Consider the following 19,699-nt stretch of genomic DNA (forward strand, 5'->3'; position numbering starts at 1 on the left):
GGGCTTATGCTTCTGGGATTCCTCCCTGTTTCTGTATCTAGCACTTTTCCACACACAAGTCAGTTCCTAGCAAATATCTATGTAACAAATGACTTGCATGGATACTTTTTTTCTACTTTAAACAGTCAAAGTGTTTACAAAATACTCAGACTTGTAAAATGATTACTTTTGGTATTTATCCTTAAGAAAAACATAAAAATATTAAAAAAAAATCTAATTCCAGTTATTCATTAGCTGATTGAGTCTTAAGGAAAAAGAAAGGATCCTCAAGGCCACCCAATTGTGCTAAATATTCATATATATCAACTTACGTATGTATTCCAGGATTCTTAAAAGTATTCACATTACTTTGCCCACAAGGAGACCGAGATGCAGAGGGTTATATAACTGTGTCCTAAGTGGGTATTTGTTTCTCTCACTTTAGGAGGTAAGAACTTTTTTGCATTATAAAAGAAAACCTGCTGGTTAGACAATTTCTAGCTACATACATGCTCAATCTCCTCCTTGGCTTAATTGTTTGCGGACTTGTTTTTGTTTCTGGCCTAGATGTTGGTTCTGTTTTTGTTTCTGGTTTAAATATTTATTCTAGAATATCACACTTAGCTGCCCATGATTCCTCATAGGCAAGTACCTAGACTTGGGTTTAAGGTGTATATGGCAACTTATACGAAAAAAATAAAACAGAAATAACAGGGAAAAAAAATACAAACATGTTAAGAGAAAGAAAATACTTACTCAATTTATAAATGCCTAAGTAAAGTTTGGAGAACCCTATCTTTCCCCCTTCGCATTACAATGCGTACACCCCCTAAGGGGTCAGCGGGAGCCCAGGAAGCAGCAGGTGCTGCCACAGCCTACTGAGGAAAGCCACAGCGTAAGTAAGACGGGACAGCGAAGCACGTCCTCTGCTGTTCCTGCCTAGTCTTTACTCCACATGAGTGGTTCGTAATTTTGTTTTCATATTAGAACTACCTGGGAAGGGAGTTTTGCTTCCACTTAGAATGTGGAAAGCTGCAAGAGAACATCCTAACAATGAAAAGAGCTGGATAACGCACAAAATCATAATTTTTCTTCAACTCATCAGAAAGTAGGGGTCACAGGCAGCTAGGTGATCTGTGTTCAAAGAGGGACATGCCTTTCCATTTAGAGGCTTAGGCTTCCCACTACCATAGCCTCATTTAGGGGGCGAGCCTAAAGGTGGGTTATACTCTAGTCTTGCTACAGGCTGTATTCATTTATATGCCTGTAGCTAATTCAATCAAATTCAGAATCCAGCCATCTATGAGACTGAGGCAGCACAACGTCTTTATTCTTTTGACGTTTGATATTTCATTGGTTCATGGTATACAAGGCAGAAAATACTGAAATCATCATCAACTTAGTAACGACAGGGAGTACTTTCATTTTTGACCATAGTGATCGAGCACATGGGCCACATGAGAGAAGTGAGATATTGAGAAAGTGGGGCAGACAATGTTCAGGCTGTTTTACACTCCTTGCCACTACTGAAAAAAACAATAGTTTAGAGCAGTGTTTTCAAATTGTCTTTCAAAGAGCCTTAACATGGTTCAGGGTGAGGGGCTGAATCAGAGGACCCTCTAGATGCCAACCTCTCTATAAGTCCTGCTTCAATAGGAAAAGCTTCACTTTGTTTTAGATATTGGTGTTTCATGTATGTATGTATTTGAACAAAAAGAGCTCTGCTTTTTTTTTTTTTTTTTTTTAAAAAAAAAAAAAAAGATGACTTCTGTGTATTGAATTTAACAGAATCTATTTGAAGGTCCTGGGGGAAAGAGAAAAAAACCACCTTCCTCTTCAGGAGAATGCCAACAGAAGGCTTTTTCCTAAAGAACTGTCCAGATGAACTACTAATTTAAGAAAATAACTCCTCTTAAAAGGATGATTCTTCTGACAGTCAAAGCCACAAGACTGCAGACTTTGGGCTCCAATAAAACATCAAATCTACAAAAATGAAAACATGGCTAGCTCTACCATTCTCTTCTGCGTGTTACTTTCCAGATATGTTCTAAGCCTGTGAGATCACCAGTGTCTGGCAAATACAGACAGGCACAGTGGGGACAGATCCAGAGGAGCCAAACTGAGGGAAATAAGTGGGGTACCCATTCACTTTCCCCTCATAAAGGCAAGAATTACCTCACTTTTTATTATGATTCATTTTATTTATGGTCCTGCCTAGAATTTTGCTTGCTCTTCCTGATTTCTGCCCTATTCTACTTTCCAATTTCTATTTGCTTCCTTTGCTTTTTATAACCTCAGAATGAAAATTAAATGGGTCTATCTTGTTACACCCTGAGTACGGCTTTTCCCAATTTAATTCTGTGATTGTAATTAACTTATTTTGGTGGGGTGTCATTGCTCTTTCTCCTTTCCTTTCTTTCCCATTCTGCATATCTGTCTGAATTATGACAAGACTGTCAACCTATTAACTTTTGAATAACTCTTAAGTATGATGCTAGGTTATCTTTTTAAAGAAAAAAGTCATGCAGGCTGACAGCTGGTGTCTGGATACAACTAGTTTCAAATCATGGTTCAGGTTGGAGTCTACACTCTAAACAGTGGGATTAATTTTTCAACAGTGTTTAAAAATAGGTAAATGGCTCTCAAAAAATACCATTATCTTTTCAACACCTATTGGTGATATGTTAGAAATTCTCCCAAATGACAATGGCCAGTTCATTTTAGCAAGTAGAGAAAATACAATCTGGTAATATTATTAAATAGCAGGGCATACTTGTTAATAAATTACTTGTTTTTGTATTGTAGACAATAGAACCAAGGAAGTGACTTTAGGAGAACAGAAGTAAAGTTTTGGCTTGTAGTTCTACTAGCTTCAAAGAAGCAGCCCTGTCAGCCATCCAGTACAGTGTACCTAAAAAACAACCACTGTGTGGACCAGACCATGCATATCTTCTCATCCAAGATTCAAAGTCAATGGCTTTGGAAATATAGGCAGATAAAGGCAAAGAAAAGAGAGGCATTGAGGAAATTGGTTCATGAAATGCAAGTTGGCAAAAGCATGAAATCTGACCTGCTGTAATGTGAATCTTTTCAAAAGAAGACTTTAATATCACTCATTACTAAAGAAGGAAAGTTAAAATAGTCTAGAAAATGGACAAGGTATGATCTGTGTGTCAACATGTAATATGCCTCTAAGACAGCATGCCGTAGGTAATACCCAAGTTCCCTAAAAAGCAGGATGGTAAAAACTGAAGGTCCAAGCCACTACACCACCTAGACTTAGCCTGAAACGTAAAGACGTGTGACCTGAATCTCTCTAACAAGTGCAAGAACTCGTCATTCTGAGGACTCTTCTGCTATACATGGAGGGACATGATAAACAAGGGAACATGAGAAAAACATGCCTTTGTTATTGGCCCAGTTAATTCTGGTCTAGGGTCCTTTGAGTGGTGGATAAGGTCTTTGTGGTATGAAAAAGGTATTGCCCTCTATTGCAGATCACACCTGTGAAATAAATGTCTTGCCATTCTGAGAACACAATATGGGTTGGCTTTACCAATCATAATTAGGGACAGCTTCTCCTATAAGCTAAATGATGATACTTTTATGATCTCCCTTTAGGAGAAAAAGCCAGAGAAGGAGTATAAGAAGCTGCAAAGATGAAATGCAAACTTGCTATTCACTCCTTTGCCTTGATCTCCTCGCAGCCTTGAACTAAGTAACATGAGGCCGGGTCTCAGGGAATAGCATATATGAGACCTTGGGAAGGTGTGGTAGTGGCTTTCTTGCCTCAGAAAATCCAATATCACATGATTTATGGCACTTTGGATAGAAAAGATTGGGGGCAACATTTTGATAATTTCCACATTAGGATTATCTGAAACATAGAAGGTATTAAATCACAAGGGCTGTTTTTAATGTTGTGCTTTCAGAAGGCCACGGCTACGTCTGGCCATCCCTCCTGCCATTGCCTAATAGCTCGAACGTCAGAAGTAAGGCTAGTTACTCTGTGGAGTTTGTTTGGGTCCTCAAGTCTCCACAAGGTACCATCCTCAGTTCATGGAGTCAAATTATTTCTCCATACAGCAGAAAAAGGAACTAACGTCCAGCTTTAGTTCTAAATATGAGCAATCACGGAGACCTGCCGGCGGCTGTGGGGACCACTTTCATTTCCATCCTTCTTGACAACATTCACTCACCAGGTAAGTCTGAATTCTTCATATAACTATTGCACATGGTTAACAGTTATAAAAGTCAATGACATAAGTAAAGTCACTCTCCACTATTAGTAAAAATATAAACAACGAAAAGACCAAGCTCATTACCTCCTCAGTGTGAAGGGAAATTTCTTCCTCGCTGCAGCAGCCGATGAAAACATCACTGACTAGTCTATGTGGAGTGTTTCCAAAGGGTAAGAAAATAACACTCAGAGAAAAGAGCCATAGACAATATGAAATAATAGGTAACCCAGGGTAACCTGGTTATTCTAGGCAGGCCACCAGGGCCACATACTTAGATGGACACACACTCTTCTATGCTCTCTTCATAGTCTGACCCTTGACCCTGACCACCCTGTGCGTCTTGGGTCAGCCTCACGAGCAGCCATGGTAAGACAGACCAGCAGAAAAGTAATACAGGTCTTAGGCTCAGCAACTTACACATCAGAATCTAGCCTTTAAAAGTTATTCCATGATAAATTAGCCTATCACTTCTACTTCCTAAATTTGACAAGTTTCCCTACCCCATTCTTAAATAAGATGTTTTTCTATTTACAAGTAAGGAAGTCCTCCTAGAGACAGAATTTCACCAGCTACACAAATCAGCCACTTCATAGTTTTCGTGGGCTATCACTTGTAGTACCCAAACACACTTTGACTTCAAGTGATTAATTGCAGAACAAAGGCCACTTCCGTCTGCAGAGCTGCTTCTCCCCCAGGCTGCAGGGGAGTGGAAGTGGGTGGTGATGGTAGGGGCCCTGGACTTGCCCTGGAATGCACGATCAGTTAAAGCCGATCACTCTGCACTTGGTAGACATAACACCCGGAGCCAACCCTGCGATTTAGGTGCAGAGTGAAAGGTAACAGCATTGTATTCATTTCCTCTGGGAGACAACTTGGAAACTGAAGCAAGCCCTGTGTCATAAATTTGCAAATTTAATTGAAATGCAGTCTCCATCCTGATAATGAAGACTTGCATGTGCTTGCATGTACTCCCCCTTTTTCGGTTCTGAAACCTGTACCACCTACCACGTCTCACCAAAAAGTAGAACCGATCAGATCCCGCCTACATGGGTGACTAGAACAAAAGGGTGAAAAAACAGGGGAGACTGTCTGGAGCAGGAAGCCTCTCTGGCGCCCCTCAAATCACACTACCCAGGCAGCCCCCTACTGCATCTGTGCCCAAGGCGGGAGCTGTCAGGAGTCCCACAGATAAGTAATTTAGAAATATTCTAGATGAATGAAGGAGACTTACTTTGGGTTTCCATTGCTGTCTGCCAAGCTAGGGAAATAGAGTGTGAACAGATGCTCTCTAAGGTTCTGATCTGAGCTCCAAAGGGGTTTGAGGCTTGGCACAGCCACGAATCCAAAGGATTTCTACTTCCTTGTTTTTTTTTCTAGTATTTTTTTTTTTAAATGAAAGTAATACAGTCAAGAACAGAGACAGTGATTGTTTTAACCCATTAGCTAATCTTTCTTGTTCTGAACATGTCTATCTTCCTTAACAAAGCTATTAAGATTTGAGATTCTTGGGCAAAAGTGACCCATATGGGATACATTTAGGGAATTCTATCACCAAAATCCAAATAAATAAGATTTTTCATCTATCAGCAGCAAGCAGCAAATCTTGTAATCAGTTTCAACATGGTAAAAGAAAACACAGTGATCATTTATTTGTTCAACCAATATTAGCTGAGCATCTATTACATATAAGGAAATATAGGAGCTACAGAGAAAACAAGGCAGTGTGAGACATTGTACTTATCTTCTAGAGGCCTGTGCTTTATTTAAAAAGAGGAAATGTCTATAACCAAATGAATGAAAAACAAATCATTAAATGCCAAAATTGAAAACACAGTAAACCCCCTTTGGAGGAAAGATGGCTCATGGAGGTTGGAGAAAACACCATGAAGGAGGCAGTATGTGATCACTGGATTAAATTCCTCCAGAATAGTTTCATAGCTTGTACATCACTTGAGACATTATAGATAAAAGCATGTCTTTAAATCAATATCATAATAAATATTTTAAAACTACAGTCATGCATGGCATGACTTGCAGTCACAGACAGACCACATATACAACGGTGGTCCCACAGATTATATAATGGAGCTGAAAAATTCCTATCACCTTGTGACAACTGTAACTATTGCAGTGTCATAGTGCAATAACTTTGTTTTTATACACTTAGTGTAGCCTAAGTGTTTATAAAGTCTACAGTAGTGCACAGTAATGTCCTAGACCTTTACATTCACTCATCAACTCACCCAGAGCAACATTCAGTCCTGCAAGCTCCATTCATGGTAAATGCCGTATACAGGTATACCATTTTTATCTTTTATATTATATTTTTACTGTACCTTTCCTATGTTTAGATCTATTTGGATACACAAATACTTATCATCACTTTACAATTGTCTACAGTAACATGCTATATGGGTTTGTAGCCTAGAAGCAATAGGCTATACCATATAATAGTCTAGGTGTGTAGTAAGCTATACCATCTTGGTTCGTGTAAGCACACTCTATGATGTTCCCACCATGACAAACTTGCCTAATGATGCATTTCTCAGAATGTATCTTCCTTGTTAAGTGAACATGACTGTATGTGTTTAAATTAAGTGCTATAAATTTATATTATGGGAATATGCAAGTACATGAGAGACTGAGTAGACCCAGAACTCAGAGAAGGATACACAGAAAAGAGCCAGGTAGTTAAGCTGATCCCAGGAATCACACCATGTGATTCCTCCGAAATGTGTACTGAGTTGCATGAGTCCATACCTTTGCAATGTGACCTCCCAGAATGTTCTTACCCCCTTTTCTTTACCAAGTAGCTGAATTCATCTGCTCAATGCTCAGCTCACTTCCTACCTAAAATTTCAGGAAATGAGGATTGAAAGACACCTGCAAGATCACCTAAGTCCAGGAATTCCTAAACTTGGTTGAATATAAGAATCACCAGGGAGGTGTCCTCCTCTCTTCCAGCTATAGAGCTTACCTGGTATATTTAAATAAGAGGTGGGTGAAACCAAGGCATTTATTAAAGTTCTGCCATCTCTGTGGGAAGCTTCCAAAACCACAGATTCCTAGGCTTTACCCCTAGTACCAGTTGGGGAGCTGCTGACCTCCAACATTCCCCCACTGGCTTCTAAATCTCTTCTACAACTCTCTGCCCAGAGTCATCCTGTTATGGCTAAACATCTTCCTAAAGCCCTCCTTGCCATCTATATTTCCTTGGGATCATTTCCTCGTCCAAACTCTTATACCACTCAGGATCTTCAATGCTCACTTAATATCATTTTGACTGTTGTAAGGTCCTTTCACTGTCAATAGACACATATCAGGCCCTGTACTGGAGAATGCATCATAGAAGATAAAACAAGCAACAAGTTTATGTCCTATGGGTGGAAAAAGACATGTAAACTGCTAAAGTAAGTTGGAATGAATTAAATGCTAAAGGGTGGTGAAGCAAAAATGCCATTAGAGACCAGAGGAAAAGGTAGTTCCTCTTCTACTTACAGAGATTTCAGAAAATTTCTGGAGAAGCTGGTTTTAGAGGCAGTTCTTAAAGGATGGCTATATTTTGATCATCAGAAAATAATCAGGGATGATGAAATATTAAGAAATTTTCCAATGAGAACACAAGGCCAGAAAGCACAAGAGTGAGAAACAGTAAGTAGTCATTGTGGTGGGTGCACGGGGGATGAGGCTACAGGAAATGAGGCTGGAGAATGATTTTAGGGCAGGTTCTCGAAGGGTCATGCTATAATTTGGGAGGAAACATGGAACACTTGAAAGAGCTTAAGCTTTAGTGTCAAAAAAGACCTAGGTCCTTATCCTCATTCTGTTGATTATTAGTAAAACTGTGACGTTGAAAATTCATTTACTCTCTCGTGCTTAATTGTAGAATAGGAATAAACCTTCTTTTCAGGGCTGTCGGGAAGACCTAATAAGTTAATAAATAAAAGTACCAACCATGGCTATTTCTCTGTCCTTTATTTCATGAGCAATGGAAAACAACAGAATATGTTGAAAGAGATAAATGTGATCTAACTTCTGTTTTAGAAGGATAACTAGATGCAGTGATAAGGGACATTAAAGAGGAAATAAAAGAGTGAGAAGGATATTTCAATAATCCAGGTGAGGGATGATGACGTCCTGAATTAGGGCAGAGCCACTGCAAATACAAGATAAGAAGAAGAACCACTGAGTGGGCAAAACTGAGAAGAGTCAGCAATAGGTAGAAAATGAATCGTGAAGTAGCATTAAGATAATTTAGGTTCCAGCCCACCTTTTGCTACTAAGAGGAGGACAGTGCTGCAAGCAAAATTTAGGAAACCTAAGAGGAGTAGGCCTCAGTTGGAATAGAATAATTTCCAGCTGGGATATACTGAATTGCAGATGCAAGTTGGGCATCCTGTGGCAATGTGTAGTGTGTGGTAGAAGATTTACATTAAAACATAGAGAAGAGGTCGCTTCTGTGTAGGGAGACTTGGGAAGCATTGGCAAAGGGGTGATAGGTGAAGCTGTGGAAATAGTAGAGACCAGCTACAGAGAGAATATGTGGCAGAAAGAGGAGCACTGAGACCTGAAGCTTGGGGAAGGTCCACACTTAAGGAATAGAAGAAAAGGAGCTACTGAAGGAGGAAGGAGCTGTAGAAGGAGCAGTCACCTTTGCAGAAAGAAACCCAGTGTACTATCAGAGAAACGAGGCACTTCAAGCTAGAAGCAGCTATCATCGGTGTCAAAAACTAGCAGTCCCTATCAAAAAGTGGGCAAATGACATGAATAGAAATTTCTCAAAAGAAGATACAAGAATGGCTAACAAACATATGAAAAATGCTCAACATCCCTAATCATTAGGGAAATGCAAATCAAAACCACAATGAGATATCACTTAACTCCAGTGAGAATGGCCTTTATCAAAAAAATCCCAAAACAGCACATGTTGGCGTGGATGTGGAGAGACAGGAACACTCATACACTGCTGGTGGGACTGCAAACTAGTGCAACCCCTGTGGAAAGCATTATGGAGATATCTTAAACAGGTTCAAGTAGAGCTACCATTTGATCCAGCAATCCCATTATTGGGCATATACCCAAAGGAAAAAAGGTCATTCTATAACAAAGACACCTGTACCCGAATGTTTATAGCAGCACAATTCACAATTGCAAAGATGTGGAAACAACCCAAATGCCCATCAATACATGATTGGATTAGTAAGCTGTGGTATATGTATACCATGGAATATTACTCAGCTATAAGAAATAACGAAGATACGATATCTCTATGGTTCTCCTAGAGAGAGTTGGAACCCATTATATTAAGTGAAGTATCCCAAGAATGGAAAAACAAGCATCACATGTACTCACCAGAAAATTGGTTTCCCTGATCATCACCTAAATACACATCTGGGAATGATACCAATCGGATCAGACTGAGGTGGGGGGTGGGGGGAGGGGATGGGTGTATGCCTACATGATGAGTGCATTGCGCACTGTTTGGGGAATGGTCACGCTTGAAGGTGCTGACTCGGGGAGGGGGGCGATGGGAAGGGGATGGATATATACCTATATGATGGGTGCAACGCGCACTGTCTGGGGAACGGACACGCCTGGAGCTTTGACTTGGGGGGACAGGCGGTACATGGGCAACGTATGTAACCTGAAATTCTGTATGCTCTATAATAAGATGAAATAAAAATAAATATAATAATAAAAAAAAACTAGCAGTGGCAAAGAGCTAGAAGGAGCCATTTGTTTTCACAATTAGGAAATGTGGCAAAGTCTGCTAATGGTCTCAACATGTATTTCTCCCTCTTCCCTTAATAACAGAACCTATGAATCCTTAGCTGGGCGCATAGCTCCCAGCTAACCGTACATTTCCTGGTCTCCCTTGTGTATGGCCAGGAGGCTAAATTCTGCCCAGTGGACTTAAAGTAGAAGAGATGTATGCACCTTCCAGGTGTGCCCTTCCCTTCTAGTGGCCGTGGTGGTGGTGAATGTGATCTGAGCCATCTACAGCCTTGGGGATAAGGACCACGCCTCAAGAATGGCAGCCACAAAAGAGAAGGAAACTGCATCCCCAACATCTAACTTCCTTGCACTCAGATTGTTATGCAAGAGAAACATAAATTTTCCCTTTGTTTAAGTAATAGTTATTTTGGTTTTCACTATGGCAGACAAGACTTTATCCTCACTCATACGGAAGGAGTATATAGTAAGGAAATGAATATAAACTCTTCTTTTAAAAGAAGCTTGAAGGGAAAAGAAAAGAGATGGAATGATAGTTTCTGGAGGAAAGAAGGCCACGAGATGTTCAGTTTTTAAAAATCAATGATTCTATAATTCTTACCATTTTTTAGTCTATATCCTCTCCTTATTCATGGTATATTTCTAATTTTGTAGAAGTATTTTAAAATTTATTGCTTGGGAAGTAAGCAGGTTTTATTCTTCTTGAATATAATAATTCTGTTTATCAGTTAGGTCTTTGGGGAATTTACTGTTTTTATACTTGCATAGAACTGCTTTCAAATGTGACTTGGGAAATTTCAAAGTTTTGCCAATTACCTAGAGAGTGATTTTTTGTATTATTAAGGGATTTCTTTAAAATATGAAGGTCCTTAGTAGTTAAGTATATACAAACCATGTAACTATTAATATACAATGGAGGGCCAGGGAAAAGAAGGTTAACTTGTTAGAAGTTACTACAATGATTCTGTATGTATGCTAGTAGGAAAGCAGAATTCAATAAGTAAAAATTTTAGTTTGTGGAGCTTTTTCCCAGAATAATTTTATAATGTAAAGAAAAGAATTCCTGCAGTGTCTACACTGCAATCAATGGCTCCTTTGTGGGTTATGGAATAGCCCCTTTAAGTTCCCAACTCTTGTTCCTAACATGACCTGAGCAGTAGGGAGCTCCGAGAACAGCCTTCAGGATAACGCCACAACTGTTTTCAACTCTCTGCTGTCAAGGGTATGGCAGTTGCATAATTAACCACAATAGCTGCAAATAATATACTTAAAACAAAAACCATGTTGGTATTTAGTTGGACCAAAAAAAAAAAGGAAAGGAACTATCGATTCCCCATGGTGTAAATTATGTGTACAATGAAATTTCTTATTTGCATTTCACATAAAATTCACTAAACTCTTTATGCACTCATCACTTACCCATTATGGTTTTTTAAGTGGCACTTTTAAAGTTTGCTTTGGCTCAGGGTGAATTATTTGCCCAGACTTTATTCGTGCAGTCACAACTTCTTCACCTTTTGCAAATCCATAGCTCATTTTGTGGGTGGTAGTGGTTTGTGTGCATTTGTGGGCATATGTGAGGGAGCAGTCTTAGGATAGATACCCTACACGGTGGAATCTTTAACATGCAAGGGTCCCAGGACCCAGAGTAATTCAGCAGCCAAAAAAAAAAAAAACCCCAACCAAAACAAAAAAAATCAAACAGCCAAATTGAGTACAGAATAGCCAATAAGGGTAGCAGCAAAAATTAGCTTATCTTCTTGCAATTAAGTGTATACTTATTAGATAATCTGTTGATTTAATAGGTGGAAGAAATGTGTGTAGCAAAAATTCAGTGACCGTTTGGGTATCAAGAAGCACAAATACAAAAGTGCGTGAAAAGTTGAAAGTGAGGCAAAGCTGCCTCTGAGCATAAAATATAGTCTTGAATTGTAATATACCATGAAATGCAATGTTGGATATAGATGAGCAGAGGGAAATTTTTTTAGTGTGTACACATTCAATAAAAAACTGGGATCTTCATTAGCATTTTATGAAACAAATTAGGAGTGGGGATAGGGTAAGGGAGCTATTGACATTTACAAATTCTCCCTGCCTCCATGAAAATTCTCCCTGCCTCCAAATCTCTCACCTGTCCATCTTTGGCTTGAAATGTCTTCCAATATAATCCCTAATGAGCTCAAGAGCAAAGGTGAGGGGCATTATCGAAGAAATGAAACACACAGTTCCTCAGAAAATTTAAAAGTAGTTTCTAGGTTCATAGAGATTTGAGCTTGAAGAGATCATAGTCATTGTTTAATTCCTGCTTCATCTTAACACACACATTTTACAGATGTGACAATTGGTCCCCAGGCAGTAAGTGACTGGCTCAAAATCACATAGCCAATTAAAGGCAGAGTGAAAGATGAAAATGCTGATTTTCACCTCTCCATCTAGAGGCCTTTTTCACACTGCTGAGCACTGCCTGTACCCAGGAATAAGGGAAGGGACTGGAGTGCTTCACTGGGGGACGAGTCTCAATACTGGGGGCAGGATAACAACTGGGTGGGCCACAGACTGAAGATCTCACTGATGGGCCTTCTGATGTCAAGATCGTTCTTTTTAAGCACTAAAGGAGGCAAGAAAAGCTTCATCTTTCTCTGCTACACCCCTTTTAATAAAAGGATTTGTTCTGTAAAATTTGGATTCAGTCAAAAGGCCACACTCAGGGATCCAGAAGGCCACATGTGGCCCCAAAGACACAGGTTCCCCACCCCTGACAGGGTGTGGGGCTTCTGGATTTGTGCCTGACACAGAAGTTTGATTTTTTGCCTAAGACTGCCTTAAACGCCAAGGAAAATTGAATGCCATTAATATACCATCACAAAGTAGATTGCTCTTCTAATGATACAGTTTATCTGCAGGTAAACCATATTCCCCAGTGAAGTATTATGTTTCTTCTACCCAACTGCAGAGTTGTGCCCTGACACCAGTTCAATGATGGGGTTTATTGCTCACTCACAAGGCATAAGAACACTGGACATTTTTATACAGTCATTTGGGTGTTTAGAGATTGTTCCAGGTTTTATGAGGGGCAGTTGTTACCTAGTTATGGAGATGCATCCATCTCAACTTTGCACCAAGCTAATGTGTAGTCATGAAAACCATGCTAAGTAGAAAAAGAAGTAACTGCTCTCTACCACCTAAAATTAACCTCAAGTGGCTTAAAATAGTTTTCAACACTTGCATTTCATTTGAAAGTAGAGTTTAAACAAAACATCATTTGCCATGGAATCTGTCCCTTTGAAAATACTATGACTGATTGCTAAGTTTTCCCAATGATTTCTAGGGTATTAGGTGGCCCTCAAATATATTTAAAAATCAAGTGGTTGAATTTCCTCTTATAGGCTCTCAAAATACAGGGTTTTTTTTTTCCTTTGTAATTATAAACTATCAGGTTTTCAAATGGTTATAAATTTTATTTTTTAAGATATCGCTGTATTATTCTTGTTAATAATGTTATGTTACCTCCTGACATTTAGTGTTGTTGGAATTTACTGGATTTCTGGGAAAAGTATAGTTGAAAATTATAATATCAAATTTCATTAAATAGGTGTCAAAACAAAGCAATTTTATTGTTTCTCATTTAATTATAATAGAAGAATTCAAGTTAATTTGCTTACTTTACTATAATGAATATGTGATTTTAGTAGTCAAAAAGCTAAAATCCTTAGCAGGTAGAGGACAATTAAAAAAGTTCTCACTTCACAAGAAAACTGGATATTAATCAGTTTGTTTAAATGGTTGATCAGTAATATACCTAGGGTGCTAACTTTTCTTAACAGATTTTCCTAAATGAGCTACGTCCAAAAATATTATTAGCTGTCATTAACTTTCAGAGATGTTGTTTTAGGTTGGAAACCTTGGTGATCCATCTCACAAGGCATGGCTGGAATGAAGAGACCCCTGAAATTGCTAAATGAGAAGAACTGAAAAGGGTCTTGTGAAGTCATGACCCTGTAAAGGTGTTGGTTTACAGAGTGTGAAGCAGGCAATTCAACAGCTGCACCCAGGAAGCAACGCCACAAACTCCCGTGGCTGGGAATCAGAGAAAATGTCATTTTGAAGGACGGTTGGATACCACCACCATAGCAGACCCACAATTAGTTTGGTCTCACTTCTGTGATAGGGAAAACTCCTTAATTTGGAATACAGTTCAGTATTTCAACAGAAGATTATTAAAATGAAAAGCAATTAATTATTCTCTGCTGTTTTTTTTTTTATTTTTATTCTTTGGTTTTAGACCATTTTTAGGGCCCCAAAGACAAATTCATTAAGGGCTATGCTCAAAATCTGAGGTGCAAATCCTTCAGCAAAGGCAGTACATTTAGGGCCAACTGCTGGATTTCCCAGCCTTAAGGTGTGGACTTGGACAGCTGACTATCTGGCTGTTGCCCTGTTCTAGGAACAGGAGCTGGGCTCTCCCACTTCTATATGAGAATTTATACCATAGAAGCTTATTATTTTGGCTTACTTTAAAGGACTAAGTAAGTGATTGCAGGGCAAGAACAATGAGTTGGGTGCCAAAATTTTTAGGATTTTTTCATGTTATTATCAATAACGTATTTTCTTAACAAAGGCATTTGATGGGAAGATGTGTTGACAAAATATTTTTAAAGCTCTTTGACTTCCTTGGAAAGAAAAAAGTTTTTTTTTTAATTACTTAAGAAAGTATTTAGAGATTCATTAATTGTAGGTCAAAATCTTTAAATTTTGATACCCTTAAAAGCAGTGTTTTAAGGTAAAACATATTAGGGTAGGTTGTGGGGTGTGTGTACATATATTACGTATACACTTTTTCTTTGATTACAAAGAACAAAAATACTGAATTATGGAATTTCAGGTCTTAATTATTAGTGAGATATAGATGCTATAATTAAATACATCATTTCCCTTACTTTGTAGAATTTTTTTGCCTCCTTCCACTCTATTTTGAATAACATTCTTATACATCTGTTCCGCAGGAATAGTGGCAAGACCTGTTTGAAGTTTAAATCCATGACACCCTTTATGGAACATTGGCAATCTGATCACAACAATGATCAAGCAGAAATGCTTTTTTTCAGATAATAGGGCCAAATTCAGTCTCTCTAAGGAGAACACACACACATACACACACGCATACACACACACACACACACACACACACACACAGTCTATATTCAGAGCCGAGGTTTTTCTTCTACCCCCAACTAATAAAATCAGGAGGCTGCTATGAGGCCGAGCGGCATGCAGTTTGATGTCCCCAGCAGGATACGGGGAGTCAGAAGTGGCGCTGTAAATCCAGTGTGGGGCTTCAACGCCACGTGAAGTGTGGCCTGAGTCTCCGAGATTTCCCTTTGATGCAAGTTCAGTATATTAATGGGAAAAGCATTCACTTTTATTTGTCTATACTGTCTGCGACAGCAAGGCTGCCTCATTTAGCCTGGGCCAACATGAAAATACACAGAGAAGCAATCTGTTGCAAATTAGCACAACTCTCCTTTCATTTACTAGTTAGTAATTGGAAGGGGTTAACAAAGTGTAACTTATCAGATCATGGGAGTGTATCTGCTTGTGTGGACAGCAAGCTTTCTCTGAATTTCCCTATGACCCCTGAGGCCAAAATCTTTCCAGGAAGTCCACTTGATCGCTCCAGCCACCCCCCAAAATAATCAACACTGATGTGTGTGAAATATGCACACCCTGTTAGGTTTGAGGGGGCAGTTTCCTAGATTCCTGAAGAGGATATTAACATCTTTATTTGAGCCTTACCTTTCTTTAGAAATGTTTTTACTCTCCCGTTTCCAAATTGTCTTGAAGTCACTGCAGAACTCGTACCATACCATAAACACATAGCTGGGTGTGATGTCCTTCTCACCAGATTTAGGCTTTATCCCAAAATATCCTACTGTTGTCTCAAAACTGCAACAGGTAAGGGGGAGAAAATGGAGTGAGGTAGAGGGTGAAAAACTGTCAACACCAATACCTATTAAGGTGAAGAGAGGAGACGGTGGGCGCAGTTTCCCACATGTCTGTTCTCTAACACGGGATCCTGGGCTCATAGCTACTGCAACTTACTCTAAACCTCAGAAAACTTATTTGCCCAAACTGATTTGCCAAGAAATACAACTTTACTGGGGACACACTTGGGCATATCTTATCTGTATAAAAAAAAAAAAACCCAACATACATAACATTTGGGGATATGTAGGTAAAACTTGAGTTTGCTCTTTATCTCAAATCTGTGTCCTTTACCTGCTCTTCATTTTATGTTTAATGATTACATGTAAGACTAATGACACCCTGATTCTGTAGCATTAGCAGTGGTCAGTTAGATAGCCCACTGGGAACGATTAATCTGTTGAATGGTTCATTGAAAACTGGAAAATCAGTTCTACCCTTAGTCTGGCATAGACCGGCTTTGTAATCTTGGGTCAATCACTCAGCATCTCTGACTTTCAGTTTTCTCAAGGGGAAAATAAGGGACATAGATGATACGATCTCTAAGAAGGTTACATTTTAAAGCTTGATATAAGAATACAAACCACCAATGTTACAAAAAGAGACATAATTGTGGGCATAGCAAGGTTTGGCGGAAAAAAATGTCTGATCTTAGAAAAATGATCTCCTATCTTGTCTGAAAAGAACACAGGTTTTTCAAGGTGGATTTTCGGATACCACAGAGACCTACCTTATGAAGGCTCACTGCACACCAGACTACCTGGGCCTCCCAAGCAGCCCTTCTTGGAGGCACTGGCTTTGCAGCAATTTATAGCTTTGAACTCAATCTTTCCCCCTCACCCCCACCCACCCCAAGCCTCACAAGCTCATTTGCCATGAGCAAGAACACTTAAATAAATGGCTCCCTTTTCTAGGGTGTTGGAAACTAATCAAAGCAGGAATGGCTGGCCAGGTTTATTACTCGATGCTCTATCATCTGTTCAGACACAGCGTTTTTTTTGTGGCCATCCTGAATACTGATTTTCTAATGGAACCCTATTCAATGGAGATTGTAAAACCCTGAAGCCCCGGTTAGTATTATGGTGCATACTTTCATCTCGCTTTCAGTTATTGGGCAATATGTATCTCATAAGATTTTATCACATTTCACAGATGAACTGTTAATTGATTCCATGGCTACGATTAGGCGAGATCCAAGCTGGAGCTGCAGCTCCGAGTCCCATAAATTCTTTGTGCTTCTGTAAATAATAAATCTGTTTTTAATGCAAATTAAAACTACTGGTCAGGGAATTTTGGTTCCCAGTTATTAAAAGACTGGAAGTGCATAAGTGGAGAAAGGCAATAACTGCAGTAATCTCTTAAGGGACTCTCTTATAATTCCAAACATACATATTTGGGAACAAAACCAGTAATGGAATAAAGTAGCAATGTCCACTCTTGCCCAGACGTAGCTCCTAATTCTGTGGCAGTTAAAATACTGATAAAACCAAACACTCCCTCTATAGCATATACCTTTATTTCACTCAAAATGAGAACTATGCTGATTGTAGCATGGGAATATGAGTTATCTAACCTATAGGAATAGGCCATGAATTTCCTATAAAGTCACAGGACGTTAGAATTGGAAGGGATTTACAGCTTGATTTGCCCAATATTCTCATTTTACAGATGAGAAAACAGAGGTCTAGAAAGACTGAATGACCTTATTCATTGGCAGAGTTGGGCCTAGAACTCAGGTCCCCTGATTTACTGTGAAATCTCCATCTGCTCCACCCTTCTGTGGGGCTCATGTTCACTAACACAGGCATTTAAAAAACAAAATAGTCATTTTTTCCCTCTTTTCTACTTTAGACACAGTTGCCCTTCATCACTTAATATGCATGTCTCTCAGGCAGGGCACGTCATTATTTTTCCTCTTTCTTATGCTTAACCTTCTACATAGATCCATATTTATATTAATACATTATATATATATTCATAGAGGAGAAAGGCTTTTTGCTTTTTAATATTCAGAAGAAATAATTTTCCTATTTTCCAACAGGTTATGGTGAAGTCCAGTCATCATGCTCCCTGGATCACCTCAGTGCCCCTGGCATTATTTAAAGTCTAGATTGGGACACCAAGATGTTGCAAATCCGTGTGGTTTCAGGGAACGACCATGTGGACTGGTGGTTGTCACAGAGCCTGAGGAAAGCACGTCACCCTCCTGGAGGCCTCTCTGTTCCCAACTCTAAGCTGAAGCTAACTGTCATCCCCCCTGCCTCTGTCCCTGGGGATCTGTGAGGTCCTGCCTGCTTACCCTCCCTCAAAGGGGCAAAAACTAAAAGAAATATCAAATTCCAGCATTTTTTTCCCTATGTGTTTTGAAAGCTAAGAAAGCAAGTGAACCTCTCCAGAAGAACCAAAGTAAACAGAATCCCAGAGAATGGCCTGACTTTGGTGTTCAGCAACTTTGACAAAGAGGCAGTTGCCCTGAGATTGTGCCTTATTTGATCTCATCATTGTTTAAGAAAAAGCTAAAAGCTAGAATATGAACCTGCAACTACTTGATAAGATCTACACTATTTGCTACTCCAGACGAAACTCCCTTTATTTCAAATTCAGTTTTGATTCACAGAAGATTATTCACTGAAAACCTTCTGAAATTTAGGCAAGACAAACTGCTGATATTTAACAATCAGGAGAATTTTCTCCAATCAACAGGAAACAAACGCTCAATCATGCTATGCGAAGTCTTGGTTTGTCAGCAGATAATTCTAAAATAGTTCTCAACTTTAAAAAGATGGATTTGTAATCATATGTTTTGTCTGATACAACTTTCTTTATTTCACTCCAAACTATTCCCTGATTTCCTTTTCTCTCTGCTATAATTCCTAGTCTGATTTGTATCTTTTTAATTTGTCCGAATGGTTTTAAAGTATAGACAATGATTATATGAAAAGGCCCATAGCAGAGCGAACTGTTTTACTTTCACAGTGCTGAGGTGCCAAAGCAGAACACATCCCCTTATTGTTATACATGCATTCCTTCAGAAACTGCTTAGGAAAAGCAAATTTTCCTTAGCCTCAGAGTAAATTGTTTCTCTTGAGAATAAAACATAAGAATTTACTAAATCTCACACGAATATTGCAACACTGACCACAACCTCCTTAAAGAGTGTAACCAAACAACTGTGGTTTCTACATTAAAGATGGGATCTAACATATTTCATGTATGACATGAAAGCTAGACTACCTTCATCACAAAGCCACGGAAAATGCTGACAACCAAAATTTATGACTCCCCTCAGCATAGCTAATGCACGGCAGCAGCTTTGGCCCCGCTATGGTGGGCCCCCTTTCCTTAAGCAAGAGTCTTGAAAAAGTATTAGAAATTTGACATCCATCCCAGAAGCTGAATTTCTGTCTGGCCTGATACCAATGTGCCCATGTTGCTGGTCTCTTCTCTACGTGCTATTTCTATAACACAGACGTGCTAGTTTGATGTGTTGGGAAGGGAAGCTTCATGTAGGGATGAGGTCAATAGAAAGGCACAAAAACTTGGAACTGTCTTACTTTTGAGTGATTCTCATGATAGCATGATAACCATGATTCAAGAACATGTTGCACTTAGGAAAGTGCAAGAATTGCCTTCACCTTGCTTTCATCAGCATTTTAATCTTATTGGCAATTACAGTGGGAAGGAGGGTGGACGGCACTGTGGACAGGCTTTGGGAATGCTCAGAGATGGTGGCTAGGTGGGAGGCAAACGGTTCGTCTGTATAG

General features: G+C 39.2%; 1 protein-coding gene across 2 annotated transcripts in view; it reads right to left on the bottom strand.

Annotated features, from left to right (window-relative positions):
• The window catches only part of FMN1 (formin 1), a 353,923-nt gene that overhangs the window by 10,612 nt on the left and 323,612 nt on the right, over nucleotides 1-19,699 (bottom strand). For both annotated transcript variants that reach the window (XM_069462066.1, XM_069462074.1), the window contains one exon: nucleotides 15,747-15,896. In XM_069462066.1, coding sequence (XP_069318167.1) covers nucleotides 15,747-15,896 — 150 coding nt within the window. The remainder of the gene's footprint in view (nucleotides 1-15,746; nucleotides 15,897-19,699) is intronic.

This window comes from Eulemur rufifrons, chromosome 2 (genome assembly GCF_041146395.1).
Source record: "Eulemur rufifrons isolate Redbay chromosome 2, OSU_ERuf_1, whole genome shotgun sequence".
Lineage (NCBI taxonomy): Eukaryota > Metazoa > Chordata > Mammalia > Primates > Lemuridae > Eulemur > Eulemur rufifrons.